General features: G+C 41.3%; 1 protein-coding gene across 8 annotated transcripts in view; it reads right to left on the bottom strand.

Moving 5' to 3' along the window:
• Positions 1-15127, bottom strand: part of pax2a (paired box 2a) — a 29944-nt gene extending 14817 nt beyond the window's left edge. The window contains exons 1-7 of one of the 8 annotated variants that reach the window (XM_084948586.1): positions 13832-15127; positions 12173-12338; positions 11508-11528; positions 10855-11052; positions 7340-7425; positions 7046-7165; positions 6035-6079 (exon numbers count right to left, since the gene is read on the bottom strand). In XM_084948586.1, coding sequence (XP_084804712.1) covers positions 6035-6079; positions 7046-7165; positions 7340-7425; positions 10855-11052; positions 11508-11528; positions 12173-12338; positions 13832-13874 — 679 coding nt within the window. In that variant the 5' untranslated portion in view covers positions 13875-15127. The remainder of the gene's footprint in view (positions 1-6034; positions 6080-7045; positions 7166-7339; positions 7426-10854; positions 11053-11507; positions 11529-12172; positions 12339-13831) is intronic. The other 7 variants (XM_084948585.1, XM_084948587.1, XM_084948581.1 and 4 more) reach the window with 7 other exon arrangements.
• Between the last annotated feature and the right edge of the window lie 1588 nt (positions 15128-16715).

Here is a 16715-nt window from a genome sequence, read left to right as displayed (position 1 = left end):
TGTGGAAAACAGAATGGAGTGGGGATGGGACTCAGGGCCGAATGAGGACGGGGTGTCCGGGGGCAATCATATGCATTTCCTCACTTGGTCACACTCTATATAAACAAATGAGCCTGTGCTTCCCTCGTTCTTCTGATCTCTGACCCTATCAACTCGGCCAGGGAGTCCACTGCCGCGGCTGCAGCTCTCCCTCTGCTCACTCATCATGTCCTGAGCACTGAATGAAAAAAAAAAAAAAGATCTAAAGCTAAAACCTCCAGCCAGCATTCCCCTCCACTCTCCTGGCTGCCTCCCACCACCCTCCCCTTCCTCCCTATACTGCGCCACCAACAGCGGATGAGGGCTTTAGCTCCCGTACAAATCTGTCATTCTAAATTTGCAGCAGATTATGTTCTCTCCTGGGCGAGCCAGCGGTGATATATGATATGCAAGGCCGCTATTGATTGCCTGATCCGCTAGCAGAGGAGGGAGGCGAAATGAACTTGGAATGAACATCATGCCTCAACTCATTGTGCGTATAATACTCTACTTAATCCCACATTTTTCTGTGCTATGGAATTCAATTGATCAATCATGTTCCACTGATGGTACCATTTCAGGGGCGTTATTGCCATTCTGCTCGGCTGCTTGACCTTTTCTCAATGGCTGAGGCCAGAGGATGAACCCGATTCACACCAAGAAATAGATCCATGGAGAGAATGGAATAGAGGACTGCAATTGGGTATGAGTGTGTGTTATGTGTAGATGGGAGAGAGCGTGTGTGTGTGTTTCACTGCTAAAATATATTGACTTTTGCTTTATGAAGGAATCTGATTTTTCTCCTGCCACATGTGTTTTCTTACCATGAGTTAACAGAATATTTTAGCCCTGGCTTTTTCTTTCTTTTTCTTTTTTTCAAACAGCTCCCTTGGGTGGAGCATTGGAGAAGCAGTAGTTTTGCTGTATGAAACCCAATTGCTGTGTGCGGTACAGAAGAAAATGGAGTCATTAATTACCTCACATCAGCTGGTCTGAGAAAAGAGGCTTGATCAATAGCAAGTGCTTGTCATTCACTATGTGGAGCCTGTTTATACTCAGCATCACCTTATACACTTAATCAGGCCCTCTGAACGGGCAGCGAAAGGACATAAATTCCCCTCATAAGATACTTTTTTGTGTTCTCTGGAAACTTAACACAAGACTGATAATTTGCAACTAAAATGCAGGATGTCAACACTTTCCTCCATGGATGCTTGCTATGAGTAACGATTATTCCTCTTTTCTGAACTGAGCAGTTTCTGTCATTTTTAAGGTCAGTGAGGGTGATATCTGCATGTACCTATTCTAATACTGAGGTGTCGAAACTCATCATTAAGGGTACAGGTGAGGTCATCTTTATGGGGGAAAGAGTTAAAGCTTTTCTTATACAGGTAACCTTGTAAAATTTCTAATGATAGAGACTTTGTCAGTTTTGTAATTGTGAAAATATGCGAGTATCTTTTAAATTTATGTGTTAAAAAATTGACTGATTTGGCCTTTTAAAAGCAGCAAATCATTTATTTTCAGTATTCGGCATTAGAGATTCACGTCTGCTATATATCATAAGATAGCTGCATTAAATCAGATTCATCCTTTTGACAGTCAGTGTGTCAAGTGGAGTGTGAAGCACGACTGTCAGACTGCACGCGTGTGTGTGTGTGTGTGTTTGTGTGTGTGTCTCATTGACTGGTTTGTTTCTTTTTCTTAGTGTTTCTTCAACCCCTTTGGGTGTCTCAGCAGGTATTTTCTTATCACTCCCACAGCAGCGTCTGACTGCGTCTCTTTGTTTTAACACAAAAGTGTGAGGAGACAAACAGAGATAAAAACAAGAATCTGCTAAGGTGACATTCCCACATTCAATTTTTGTTTTGTTTTGATCAGCTTAAACAGGTGCTGTTTGACCTTGTTGTGTTGAAAAATGTGCTTTTTTTTATCATTATGTATTCAGAGATTTTAAATCTAAAAGTTATTGTAGGCTTTCATCAGACCACTCATATGTTTGCACTTTCAGCCTTTTGTACCACACACACACACACACACACACACTTTCCCAGTAACAGTAGCTATTGTGAAAAAGACCTCAGCTGTATCTGTCGTGTTTTGGGGGATGTTAAGGTCCTGTGATGGTGTGGTGGCACTAATGTCCCTCTTTCATCTCTCCTGTTTATATGATAAGATAACTCAGAGAAAAGTAGAGGTGGAGGCTTGTTTGAAAGGCAAATGAATTCCTACGCACTGGCTGGCTCTCTCCGTAAATCAATGACATGCAGTCCCTCAGATCAGAGGCTGCTTTACTTACTCGGCCTCTGTTGATAGGTGGAATGATGCTATCGCAAATTGTGGATCATTTGTTGATGGGGTTTTTTTTGAAAAAAAAAAATGCTGTTGAGCTTGGGAAGAGAGAGAGAGAGAGAGAGAGAGAGAGAGAGAGAGCGCAAACAAACTGGTATACCCAGAGGGTGAACACTCCTTCCCTGTAAGCTAGCTATATTTATGAAAGCTCTGAAGCGGAAAGGAGAGAGGTGGGTGGGGTGGGGGAGAAAGAGGGAGAGAAGCAGCAACACTGCCATGGCTGTTAAGATCCTGTTATGTTGTGGCATGTTTAAGAGCTTTATTAATTCGATTTAGCACCCCAACCAGTGTACTGACTGTCAGCAGGCACAGTGATGCTTATTTGATATTTGCTCTCACTGCTTCCACCGCGGCTGCATTGACAGGATTTTGCAGATCTCCACTTATTTTATTTTATTTGTTTTATTTACTAGATTTGACAGAAAGTTTATAATAAATAAATAAAACCACTTAAATGTATATTCTGGAATATTAATAAGATCTGGTGGCAGTTATTTAGCCTTTGAATGCAGGGTTAGTGGTTCTTTGAGCAAGACACTGTATTGGTCAGATTTGAGGGGAAAATATTTGACTTGGACAAATCTGTCAAAAACTGCAAAAGAAATTCAAAGGAATATTCATACGTCGAAATATGTGAAATTCTTTTTGCTATTTGCCACAGAGTCTCTCTCACTGTTTTATGCCCATCTTGTATTTTTCTTTGTCCTCCTCTGCTTTCAGTCTGCCGTTTAACACAGCCGCCCTGTGTGGTGAGTATTTGTAGAAATGCAATTAACGTATCCCTACTTTTCTCGTGCCGTTTCTCCCTCCTCAAGCTGAGTAATGCATCGCTCCATTAATTCTCTGCATTGCTGCCCATAATTGACTTTTCTCTGACATGATTCCTCTCCACTGAGTAAATTTCCTCTCTTTAAATTTTTTTTGTGACGGCTCTCATTGTATGTTGTTTACAACTGTAAGCTGGAGCTCGCACAGCCACGTTACTAAACCACAAGACTCAGGAAGAAGAAGAACAAGGGGACGACGAGAGGAGGAAAGAAATCTTGAAGAGAAAGACAGCGATAGATCACAGAAGGAGGAGGGGGAGGAATGCAATGTGGACCCTTTTGTGCCTCTTCTACTGTCAGGGCCCTAACAGCCTCTTGTCTCTATGTTACGCTCTGTGGCCCCTCTCAAACCTGGGCTTTTCTCTCTCGCACACACACCCCATCAGGGCCATCATGGTGCTCATGATTCCATTTTTCTGTCTTGCTCTGGATGCATTTATTTTCTAAAGTGATCCTCTATTGACTCATTGTCATGGAGTGGCTTGACTAGTCAACCAGTGTAGGCCCAGGTTTAAATCCATACAGTAACTGATATAAACTCCACAAATGGGTCACGTGTGTTAAAAGATACATTGTGGACAATCTCCAAAAGGGCCAAATATCAAATGTGAACAAATCAAAACAGTGACTGTATTCATTTTTTTTTTCGCTCAAGCTATTGAGCAAGGTTGATATGATTCCGGCTGCTGCCGATGATCATGGTTTTATGTCATGAATGAGCAACCTGCTAGGCTGTATTTTTTTTCCTCCCCACTCACACACTCATCAGCTCCTTCTACACTTATCCCACACCCACGCTACAATCACAAGTTATGACCTTTGCTTTCTCTATCTAATTTATCACCGTGGCTCCCTACTGCCTGTCCTCCCCAGAGCTCCACCGGGCTCTGCACAGGACTTGGAGAGCCAGAGATGAGAAAAACATATAGTTAGGTCACATCAACCTGACTGCAAACAAGCAACAAGGTCAGCAGTAACCTGTCAGTATATACTAAGACTAAGAAAACACTAAGCTGCAGCTCTAATAAAAACATGTTTCGATGTACAAAGAGAACAAGTTATAGCATGCAAGTATGTGACATATTAATTAGCTCAAAACAGTCTGCGAGAAATTACCGCAGGCCTCAAACCTTGCAAACGACTGCATGGACTTATAGCGCTGTAATACACATTTTACAATCACACAGAAGTTGTCACCCAATCCTCTCTGTCTTTTCTTGGCTTCCAACTCCACCATAGGTTTAAATGACTTGGTGAGAGCAGGCTGTACAACAGGCTAATTTCCCCACTTCACTATTAATGCATTTGGCAGGAACAACATTCCATTTCCTGTAATGAGATACACAAATAAATCTGGCTATGGATAGATTCGGGGTGGGGTGGTGGTAGTAGTGGTGGTGGGAGGAGGGAGTGGGGGGAGCGGTGGGGCAAAGGAGAGGGGCGCATTGAGACGCATTCTCCCAGCACTGGCATAATTGGTATCGCTGCTTGCAGACATGCAAACCAATCTCTCCACAGATAGGACTGAGACTCTCTCTTTTCCCCCCTTAAGGCTATTTCTTTTGTCTTTTCGATAGCATGCACATCCAAGATAGAGGGAGGGAGGAAGGGAGGGAGGGAGAGATGTTAATTTGTGAATTAATAGCTTTTCTCTGCAGAATTGCAAATTCTTTTTAAATGTCACTATGTTCACTATGTGAAGAGCATCGGAAGCCACGAAGTTACGCACAAACACATAAAAGACACATTTCCGTGCATAGGTGTGTTCGCAGGCATGCACAGATCCTAAAATTAATCCTTGCTCAATTCTCATTGAGGCTGCCTGGACCTCCTTGTTCCCTCCTTCCCTCATAAACCCACTTTTTTTTTTTCACAAATTCCCCTGCTCCTCTAGTCTCTCCTTCTCCCATCTTCACTCAAAGCCGTCCAGTGTAACATGCTACTTTTAATTTGCAATAACACATGACAAGGACAGATTAATAGCTCTTATGGCACCTATGTCCCTGAAGCTCGTCTTACGGGGACCTGGTGTACATAACGCGTGTCACACTACATTATCTCTACAGCCCTGCAGTAATGGGGACCTTTTTCTTCCTAAAAGGGCAACCACTGACTTCAACCACAGCAGGATCACCAGCAACCACCATCAGCACAAAAAGTGTGCAATGGTTTTTCATTTAGCATGGTCAGATTATCACAATGTAGGCACAAGCATTAAAGGAATTACTAGCATACAGACGTGCAAAGTCCAGTCAGTTATTTGTAGATTTAAAAATCAAAGTCTTTCCTCCACTGATCTCCTTTTGTTTCTAATCTTGCTTAACTTTTTTCCCCAAATTAATTATATTTTTACAAGAGACAAAGAAGCATGTTAACATTTTAGCTTTAACAAAATGGACATTTTCTGCTGTTTAGGTGTGCCTATTTATTTTTGGTAATAAAAAAAAGACGCTATAATTCTAAAATATGATGAATGAAAATATGATTAATTAAATGAAATTACTTAATTAAATATCCAAATACAAAAAAAACTGCACTGGAACTTTTATATCACAAACCAGTTTGAATAGAAATGACAAAAATAGAGTCGTTAGCAAATATACATTTGTTTTTGCAATAAACTGCATTGTGTTTATGACAATCTATGGAAAACGTGATTTTCTAGTCTATTTAGCTTTATTCGTTTTCATTACTAGGGAGATAATCTGTGTGAAAAAGTCTTCCCCGCCACACCACACCTCATAAGCTCATTACCCTGGAAGAGCAAATAGAGTGCGTGAGAGTATTGTGATCTGTTTGACCAAAGCAAAAGAGAAGGTTATCTAACTTAAACTTACAATGTCCTATTTTCCTCCCATCCAAGTGGTTGCCACTCCAGAGAACTAAAGAGACAGAAACATAAAAGAAGGAAGTGGCCTGTTTTGATAAGTGCTCTTTGAGATCATTTTCAACATCCCATCAGCCACCTCAAAGCACAGAATCACACTTGTACACATACACACAAGCACAAACACACACTCACAAACACACACAGCCCCTTCCCTGCCTCCACCGGTCTGTTCCTACACCTGTTCAAGCCTCCACCAGGGACATGTTAATTCATAGGCATTAAAAAAGCCAATTGTTTGCACAACCGATAATCTATTAGCCCTCAGGCAGTGTGTGTGTGTGTCCACTCTCTAGCTTTACCTCGGAATGAGAAATTCTGGCTTGGACTGGATAGGCTTTCACTTAATCTTTGGGTGTATATAGATCTATTCGCTGCCAGCCCCCTGCTAGTAAAAAATACTTTATTTTGGGATGTTTTAATATACTTAAAATTATTTTAATGAATCATCATGGAAAAAATATAATTAAAATCATAATCAAATCAATCAATCCTTATCTTTAAAAAAAATATAGTGCATAATGATAAATCATGACTTATCTGACAGGAAATTTCAAAGCAGGAAATTTCAAAAGAGCTACTTTTTCTGCTGTTTGTTACTTTACTGGAATAAAAGCACGGAGCAGCAGCGTTGATGCCTTTTCCGAAGGGCTTTAGAGTTGTATGACAGCTGTATGGGATATCTACAATACATCTGAGCGTGGTATAAAATTGAGATACAGCTCTGTAGGCGTATGGTAAAACGTAGGGCATCGAAAAGCTGATTGAATCACAGCACTCTCGCAACTCTCATCCCGCCTGATATACAGCATAACAAGTCACTGGAGACAGCACACAAAAACACACTTGGCTGCAGCGCTGTCATAAATGCCATCTTCTTCACACACAGGAAAAAAGTAGGAGATGAGTGATGAAAAGAATTAAAAGGATGGCAAACAAAGGGATCTTATGTCTCCCTTACCATCGTCTCGTTTCCTCTTCTCACCATTGGAGCGGGGGATACCCAGAATGCCGTTGATGGAGTAGGATCCTACGGGATTGTTGGAGGCGCTGGTCACAGGAGGGGAGGCTGTGCTGGGCACTGACAGAGAAAGCAGAGTTAGAGTGCGCATGCAGTACTGTGTGTGTTTGTGTGTCTCTTCAGGTTAACGTGGGTTAATATGTGTTCATGTGTAGTTTTTTTTTCCGTTTCTTATTCTTTCTGCAGCCCCGATTTGCTCGTTTGATTGGCCTGTGTAGCCGTATTGATGCTCACCTATGGTATGGCCGGGCGTGGAGAGTGGTGTAACAGATCCGTCAGGGGATGGGTGGAATTGCTGCTGGACTTTGGTGCGGATAATCCTGGTAAGGGGAACAACACACACGGATCAATCAATAGTGCTTTCAGAGCATTGAGATTTTACACCGTACCGGTCCGCCACAGGACACTTAAACATGACACATCACGTCCACTTACATCTGTGCATGTACAAGTGCTCCATCGTTTGGGGCACTTGTATCCTCATATTCAGGCCCCTGTCACCAATAGCCAATCTCGGGGCTTTAGGAGCAATCTCTCGTCTCCTGTGCAAGACTGAATGGGGGCTGCCCCCTGAGACTCTGGATTCAATCTAGCTGGATTCTGAGGTTAGAAATATGATAAAGTCTCTATAGCAGTAAGATGTGATGTGGCGGGAAAGTCTTCATTGCACTTTGGTCTGAATGATCTTGCAAACAAAGCATGAAATCACATCAATTCACCTCAATGATCAGCTTCACTGGCTCTACCTGGCCAACTCTAATAATCTGCCTCTCCTGCTCCCCACTCCCTCTTTTCTCCTTGCGCTCCTCTCTCTCTCTCCCCATCTCTCAAAGCTGATCTTTCACTCCCACTCTCATCCTCTTTTCTCATTTCAACTCTCTTTACTGTCCAGTGTTCTATCAGCTTTACTGTACTTTGCAATAGCTGCCTTTCAAACCTTCATCTCTTACTTTTCTTTCTTTCTTTCTTTACTCGTCGCCGATTTATTTCTGTATTTCTCACTTTTTTTGCCCTTTTTTCACTTGCCGAGTGTAGCACGCAGGAATCCCCCGGGCTGACCGAGGATCAGACCCTATTGATTGGAACTCCCAGATAGAAAAACTGACAACGAATGGCAGAGAGGAACAGCAAATGCAAATTGTGAACCATACATTATTTGTGAAAGGAAACCAATAGCATCTTATTTGCTGAAGCTGAGACTGCTGTCACCTCCGGTGCCGATTAATCTGTTGTACACTTAATAAGTAAATAAATAAAAAAAACTAAAGCAGGCTGTAATTAAAACAAATGAAGGCAAATTTTATTTTACAGTAAATCTGATGATTGCTGTATTTCTTTTAGGAAGACGAGCACAGTGGGATTTGCACAAGCTCAGCTCTTATGGGGCATGATCGCATTACATTAAACTGTGACTATGGTAATGTTCTGATTGACAGCTCAACGTGAGATCATTGAATAACAGGCAGTATTGTGTGCCCTCTCACTTTAGAGGTATGTGACAAAAACGGACTTTTACAGACTGCAAATGAGGCGAATGGCGCTCACACGTGGCATCTGGCAATAAGCTATCAGTTCTGAATCAGGCATCTATGGGGTTAACGTCCTCAGGGGCAAAAATGTACATCAGACTCTTTTCATTCCCCTCACTATCTCATGTGTCCTCCGTGCTCTCTCCTTCAGGCGGGGCAACAAAGGCAGGTAGTCTCCTCCAGAAAACACACATCAATATCATATTTGAATTTCTAACATCTCACCACAACAGTTATCTGACCTCATGACTCGAGGGAGTCTCATAAATTCAAGGACTTTGTTTCGAGTCTATGTTGTTGATATTGAATAAGCAATTTGGATGGATGAATTAACGACTTTGGTGTTTCACAGTTGTAAAAAAAAATGTAATCCCCAAAGAAGTATTAAAATGTGGATCAATATGATTGAAAGCCGCTCATGGGTATGCCTTTGTCCACTGGGCATGGTGCAGCGGATGGAAACTCCTCTCTCTGCGACAACAAAACAAAGTGCAACCCAGTCTCTGTGTAATCTTTAATAATTAATGCAGGAAAAATGTGTTTAAAGCCAGGACATCCTCTTTAGTCAACAGAGCAGAGGTCAGATCCTTAACCACAAAGACCACCAGGGGTCCGCTCTCCCTTTCAGTCCTCCTGACTGGCTCTAATACTTCTATTCGTTCTTTTCTTCCTCCTCCACACCATTCCCATTCCTCCCTTTAACATCAGCAAGCAAGAAATTAAGCTAATATTTTAAAAAGCCAGTACTTTGACAATTATACAGAGCGATCACTCGAGTAAAGAGAAGATTTTGCTAAAAGTGCCAGTTAACTTCTTTTCAATGCCAAGAAAGACTTTAGGGAATAAAAGTGGAGTAAGGCTCACTGATTGCTATGTTTTGATTTGTGATGCCATGTTTAAGGAATGAAAAAAATGCAGATTTGTGCAGTGCAACAAAGTCTAAGAGTTAATTATTAATGCGGTTTCAAAGGACATGTTCCTTCCTGTCCTGCTGTTCCACAAAGTTCAAACTGAGCAGATTATCAAAATTTGTTTTTTTTATTTTTGTAAAAAAAAAAAAAAAACTAGACATAAAATGGATTACAAACTGCTGTGGTTTTAGAAACAACAGGTGCAAACACACAATAGTGCTAAAAACCTATTGAAGATATAATTTCCAGAGCCATGTGATTTTCTGCTGTTTCCCTATCTTTCTGTTGTTGTTGCTGTTTTTTTTTAATTTAAATTTAGCAAAGATTCATCCATCTCCTGCATTTAGCTGCTTGTGTTATGAGACTCTCTTCAGCTCATTAAAATGTAATGCTGATGACCAGCTCTCTGGAACAGTGCCTCCTAACCAAAGTTCATCACTGGCAGGCACTGCGGGCTTTTTCACTTTGCACACATGCAGAGGGGTTTTTTCACCAGAGTCCTCTGTCTAAAGACACTTTGTCTGCTGCTGTCCTGCTTCATGTGGAAAGGTGAAGGTGTAGGGTGTCTACTGCTTTCGCTGTTTTCGTGGAACAGAAACTCCCTTATCCCACAAATACCCGCAGATCACCTCTGTTTCTGGACTAATGTTATTTTTTTTTCTTGCAGTTTCTACATTAGTTGATTTACACTGTAATTCTGTAGTTAAATCAGCTCCTACCACCACCACATAATAATACTAATAATACTAATAATACTAATAACAATAATAACAATAATAATAATTTTACAAACTGTCCTGTAAAAGCCTATGTGGTCTGTTGTCACTCTCTTCCTCCATTTGGCTGGCAATAACGATGGTGCTGCCGCCTCTGTGGTCCGCGTATTGAACGACTTTGTTGGGTATTTCCTTCTGCCTCTGGATCTGGTTACGCTGTATTGATCGGTTTTTATCGAGACAGATGTGATTCTTCGCGGCTCCAGCCTCAGCGCCCGTGCTGGCTGTGTTGCGCAGGGCCGCACAGGGGATTGAATTGCACTTATGAGACCACCCCTAACAGGCTCGTTTTAGCCTTGTATGTGGGGATAAAAAAGCTACACTTTTATTTTTTTTAAGTTTGGTAAACGACAAAAAGTTCCTTTCTGTTGTTGTTGTTGTTGTTTTTTTAAATCTGTCCCCCCCTGTTTTTTCCATCACTTGCAAGCCGTTTAAAAAGAAATAAGTTCACAGCTTTGTTCCTGGAAGAGTTTGCGCGCTTTGCCGCAGTTTAGCGCGCCTTCTAAGAAATGAAATAAAGCCGTGCCACCTACCTGTTGATGGATGAAACGCTGGGAACCGTGTCATTATCGCAGACGCCCTCAGCCAGTAGTCGGTCCCTTATTTCCCAAGCGAACATGGTTGGATTCTGCCGTTTATATTCTGCAATTTTGTCCACCACTTTTGGAGTTGCAACCTTTGGTTTGGAGCCACCAATAACCCCGGGTTTAATACTGCCGGTTTCGTAGTACCTGTATGGGGACAGAGCGAGTGTTCCTGAATGGATCCCTCCTTTATTTAAATCAGTCGTGTGATCAGTGAGAAAGGTGGCTTTAACAAAATCGTTTGTGTGGAAACAATCTCCATCGATCTTCTGCAGTTACATATAGGCTAAAGAAAAAAAAATACCTACGAACATTATGGCGGCATTAATCTATTAATTGGCCTGCAAGTGTGCTGTTATATGGGCCTAATTAAGTGTCAGCTGGAAGGCGCACAAAGCGGATTTTCAACGAAAAAAGCAGTATAATTAAAATTAAACAATATGAGCAGTGAGAAGGACAGAACAAAGGATAGTTTAGCTGTAAGAGCGCAGTCTGGACCTCATTTCCAGTCTGCATAAGCTTACAGTAGCATGCACTACATGCCACCATAACCTACTGGTAAATGTTGGTGACAAACATACAGTGTGTGTGAAATGAAATACCTCTGAAATGCCTTCTGATAGCTGAAAAAAATATATGTCAGAATATTATCTCACAGCATTTGTGCTCTGAAGTAAAATTACCTAATTGCTCATATTTATTTATTTTTTTACACCGATGGACAAATATAGGAACGGAAAGTATATATTTGGCGTTTATTTCTCACAGTAACATCTGATGCTCAAAGGCGAGTTTGGGTAGATTGTGGTAGTTTTCTGGATTTTGCCGCTTTTATTCCAATTCGAGTTTCTTTCTTTCTTTCTTTCTTTCTTTCTTTTTCTTTTCTTTTTTTTTTGTAGAGAAGTGATAGCACCATTTCTTCGTCACCGACAGCCAGCCTCATATTTCTCTGGGATATTTTTTCTCATTAATATTTAGCTGTAAACTCCCCTCTTAACATTTATTTCATGATTATGATGCTTTTCTCTTGTGGGGCTGCAGGTGATGGATTGAAAATCTGGGACACAGAACTGCTGCGTTCAAGAAAAAAGAGAGAGGGAGAGAGAGAGAAAGAAAGAAAGAAAGAAAGAAAGGGAGAGAAAAAAATGACCTGCCTATATAACCGATGACTGAGGCTGAAATAGAGCTGGGTGCGCATATAGCAGCTATAGAAGATTGATGTTTGACACACACAGGGCTCTGTTTGGTAGTGTATCCCCCCTTTTACCTGCCGAGGATTTTGCTGACACAGCCGTGACTGACCCGTAGCTGTCTGGAGATGTCGCAGGGCCGGACGCCCTGGTGGGCCAGCTCCACGATCCGCTGCCTCACCACGTCGGGAAGGGGTCTGCCGTTCACAAACACCCCGCCGAGCTGGTTCACACCGCCGTGCCCTGCGTGGGATACAACAGCAACACGAGGAGGGGACATAACATTACATACCTGCAGAACACACATCTACTGTGTGTGCTCATCAGCCCTCTACTGTGTGTGTGTGTTGAATTTTCAGAGTAAATGAAATCAAAGTAGCGCTAACACACGCAAATCTGAATATTAGCGAACTCTGATGCTCTTCAATAATAATAATAATAATAATAATAATAATAATAATAATAATAATAATAATAATAATAAATAAATTAAAGCTGCCACAATTTTAAACTAATTTTAAAACATTCAATTTTTAGAGGATTTTTGTCCAGCAAATGTAACAGTGAAATATAAAAGAAAAAAAATATCACAATTTAAAAATAAAATCTATCTACTTTTTCTTTTTCATAAAATAAAATCTATGTACTTTTTCTTTTTCATAAAATAAAATCTATGTACTTTTTCTTTTTCATTTCCAGGATCTCCTCTGTCCCTGCTCACTGGCTTGGTTAGGCAATATTTTCCAAAAGGATCTCCCCCCCTCCTGCAGCCTAACACATGTCGCAGATATTACGTTTCAACCTGTTTAATTTTCCTTGCACAATTATTGTAAATAATTAAAACAAGCTTTGATAACTCATATTACAAACGCGGATTGTGCGAAGGAGGTGGGGATAAATAATTCACACAGAGTCCGGGTCTTCTTTTACGCATATCATATGGAGGAATACGCGAGGAAAAAATAAGCAGAAAAAAAGCAGACGCTTTCTAAACTCTGTCATCACTTTAATTCTTTACCATCCGAATCCAAAGTGAGAGATTGTTAATAAAGTGAAACGTTAAGGCTACATCCATTTGCACACAGCGTGCTCCCTGCCTCCCTAAAAGTAGCCTGAATGTGGCAGGTGATTTCCCAGGTAATAAAAGCTTTGTATTTAAATTAACTCTTTTCTTTTTAAATCCCCCCCCCTCCACTTGTGTCTTAAATACAGACCTACATATTTCCCACAACCAACCTCAGGGTTAATAAAGTTTAAAGATAATAAACTAAAAACACACAAATAAAGGCGGATTTCACCCACGTGGGTTTAAAAATAAGTCAGAAATCTTCCGTTTTTTATTATTTCATTTTAATTCATCAGCCATGTGTTATTATTTACTCTGCATTATATTATCATAAAATTAACGTCAAAAACTGCTAAAACTATATTTTTACAATTAGCCTTTTAAGTCAACCAGTGGGGGGAAAAAATCAATTTGAAAAAAAAAGTAAAGGTAGCAAGATTTTAGATGTGAGAATTGTGTACATTTCATTGGACAATAGGGGGGAAAACAGCGAGGCCCAATAAAAAATATCAATCACCTTACATTTCGCTATCGTAACTGTTTCATTTCTATTTAAATTAGAGCGCAATCATTGCAAGTGCACAGGATCGTTTTTTTCTTTTTGTGCGCTAAAAAGTAAAGTAGGATGACAGACATGTTTTTGGTTTCTAAACTAATTCAGCATACTCACGGTGCATCGCTGAGAAGGGGTCTGCTTTGCAGTGAATATCCATGGGATAGCAAAGGAAAGAAAGGTAATCGACTGAGGTCGCCGTTTCGCCTCGGTGATGCAGCTTAAATGACAAAAAGAAAAAAAAAACAATCAAGGATTTAGATGTTGGTGTAACACAGTCCGTGTGGGAAGAGTCCGCGGTGAACAAGCAGTGAACAACTTCTTGGGCGCGATGCTAAGTTTTCCTCCTGGAATAAAAAAAAAAAAGTCTAAACTCAAAAGTCTGCAGAAGGGGCTGTCAGGTGCAGTGCATGACCCACGCGTGTGCAGAGCGCACCAGTCGCGGAAACATTGGCTCGAAGCGGGTCACTGTTTGTTTTTAAGGGACATCATGAGGAAAACAGAAGCGTAAAACCGAGTCTCCACTGCTCCGCTCAGGAATCTGCGACCGGAAAAAAAATCCCTCTCCTCTGACGGCGTGGTGGACCGGCAGGCTCTGTGGTTTAATCAGATAGGGGCGGAGATGACAACAACATGGACACGGCGAAGTACAGAGCAGCGAGTCCCCCTCTCCTCCAGAATGGGCTGTGCCTGAACGAAGCTTTGGGCAGAAAATGAAACCCCTCTCCTTGTGTGTCTGTTTCTAAAAGCTGCAGTCCCACAGTTCACCCCCCCTCCTACCTCCATCCCACAGATCCCCTTGCATAGAGATGGATGACTTGTCAGACAAAGGCAATAGATTCCAACACTTTGTGATTCGCCCACGTAAAAACCTGCAGCTCAAATGAGGAGGTCCCTGCATCCGACAGCCAGGAAGGGGAGGGAGACGAAATGGGAAATGATGAGACTTTGGGGTAAAGAATCAAGGAAATTAAAGGCAGGAGGTAGAAAAGAGGTAAAGCACTGTCAGGCTACTTTAAAGCCATGCTGCTCGGACGCTTTCAGTGAGAGGACTACCAACACAAACACAGTGAAGATTTTTGTTATAGCAGAGCCTAAAAAACACGCAGACACCTCAAAGAATCATTATTACATAATTACAGATGGTACAATTTTCTTGTAAATTAAACAAAGATAAGACGAAACCCTCCGCGTTTTATTTAACCAACTTTGTAAGCTTGGGAGAATGGCTAAAAAGGAATTTCGTGAACTTTTGCACCAAAATCTACATGAAAGCATTTCCTTGCTTTAATTTTTTCTGCTCCTAAATACACGTTAAAAATATGTTGGAGCTGGTTAAATACAAATAAAGTTTTCACATTCAGAAACTGCCAAACCTTATTTACCCATATGTGTGTGTGTGCGTGTGTGTGGTCAGAGAAGTGGTGTGTGAGGTGTGCAGGGGAGCGTCAGTCAGCAGGCCACCATCATCATCACCATCATCATCATCTACTCCTGGGCCTGTGTGCAGCACCGCTCTGTAGATGGCGCTCATACAGTAGGTTACACAGCCCACCGCGCTCATGGAGGCAGACAGGTATAGGAAGGAGGGCTGACGCTGCTGAGGCTGGTCGGGTCAAAGGTTGGTGTGGTAAGAGTACTGCCAATTACGCACTCGTAATCTTTTCTTTGGAGGAACTGAATCCGTCAGAAAAGGAGGGGAAAAAACATGAAATCAAAGGAGATTTAAAGCGTACTCACCTGCATGAGCTGCAGCGTGAGGTTAACATTAACTTCTACGTGTTAATGCATTTTTCAGGTTATCCATCAGAATGGTGTCACTTTGTTTTCTATAAATAGGCTGGATGATAGTGAACTGTAAGCTGTGTTTTCCAGTGAATGGTGTGCCTGAGCAGTCACCTTGCATTCAGCTGAATTTTTGTACGTTTGTTTTTGACTGGCACAGCAAGCACAACAACCGCAATCTCTGGCTGTTATTTAGAAGTTTTGTGGACTTCATGGCGGCAGTTTGTGTTGCATCCAGCTGCCCTCTGGACACGTTTGAGGACTATTCCTCTTTTTTCCACCTTTTTTCCCTCCACGTTTTTTTTTTGTTTCTGCATTTTTTGGGAAGGGAGCTTCTGGTACAATATGTAGCACCATGGGCTGTAATTTCACACATCAATGCACTTTTGCCCTAAAGCTGCTGCCATTTCGCCCACAACACCCCTATTTGCCCCCATACTTCTCTGTAGTGCCACGATGACGTCCCCGTGTCACAGCACTACAGCAAAACAAACGGCGTGATAATTAAGAAACTGTTAGTCCTGACTTCACCCCTTTTAAAACCACAGCCACCAAGGACCTAATACAATTATTGTTTTCGATTTTCCTTTTTCCCCCTTGCCTGATTTACACAGTAAAGAATTTCTGAGCTCGTGGAAAACAACATAAGAACATTTGATTTGAATATATTTCAGAGAATTAATTTTCGTCAGTGTATTTGAATGATGCTGGTAGAGGTTAAACTGTTTACACATCCTTTAGGTTCGTTATCAACAAATAGGCCCTACACGCTATTGGGAATGTAAATATCAAGCTTGTGTACTACAACGGAAATTACAGGCTAATCTTGATAACTATATTTAATACGTTCACTGCGTGGAAATGTAAAGACACAGAAGAGAGAGACAGAGGGAGGGTCTGATGGCTTCAAAGAGGACAAAACAAACCCCTCTTCTTCTTCTTCTTCTTCTTTCTTTCCTTCTTTCGTTCTTTCTTCCTTTTAATAGCACATGACCACCACTATTTTCAGATTGCTGCTGTATGGGACAATGTAAACACACACACACACACACACACACACACACACACACACACACACACACACACACACACAAATAAAAACATAAAATAAAAATAAAATAAGTAAGCGTCGATTGCCCACGTTGTATGTTTCTATATAGTCTAATTTCAATGCAAAAATATCTGATTGTAAATTTGCATCTATTACCAGTTGAGA

This window comes from Perissodus microlepis, chromosome 13 (genome assembly GCF_051167445.1).
Source record: "Perissodus microlepis isolate ML-2025 ecotype Zambia chromosome 13, ASM5116744v1, whole genome shotgun sequence".
Classification (NCBI taxonomy): Eukaryota; Metazoa; Chordata; class Actinopteri; order Cichliformes; family Cichlidae; genus Perissodus; species Perissodus microlepis.
This window is presented reverse-complemented; position numbering and strand designations above follow the sequence as displayed.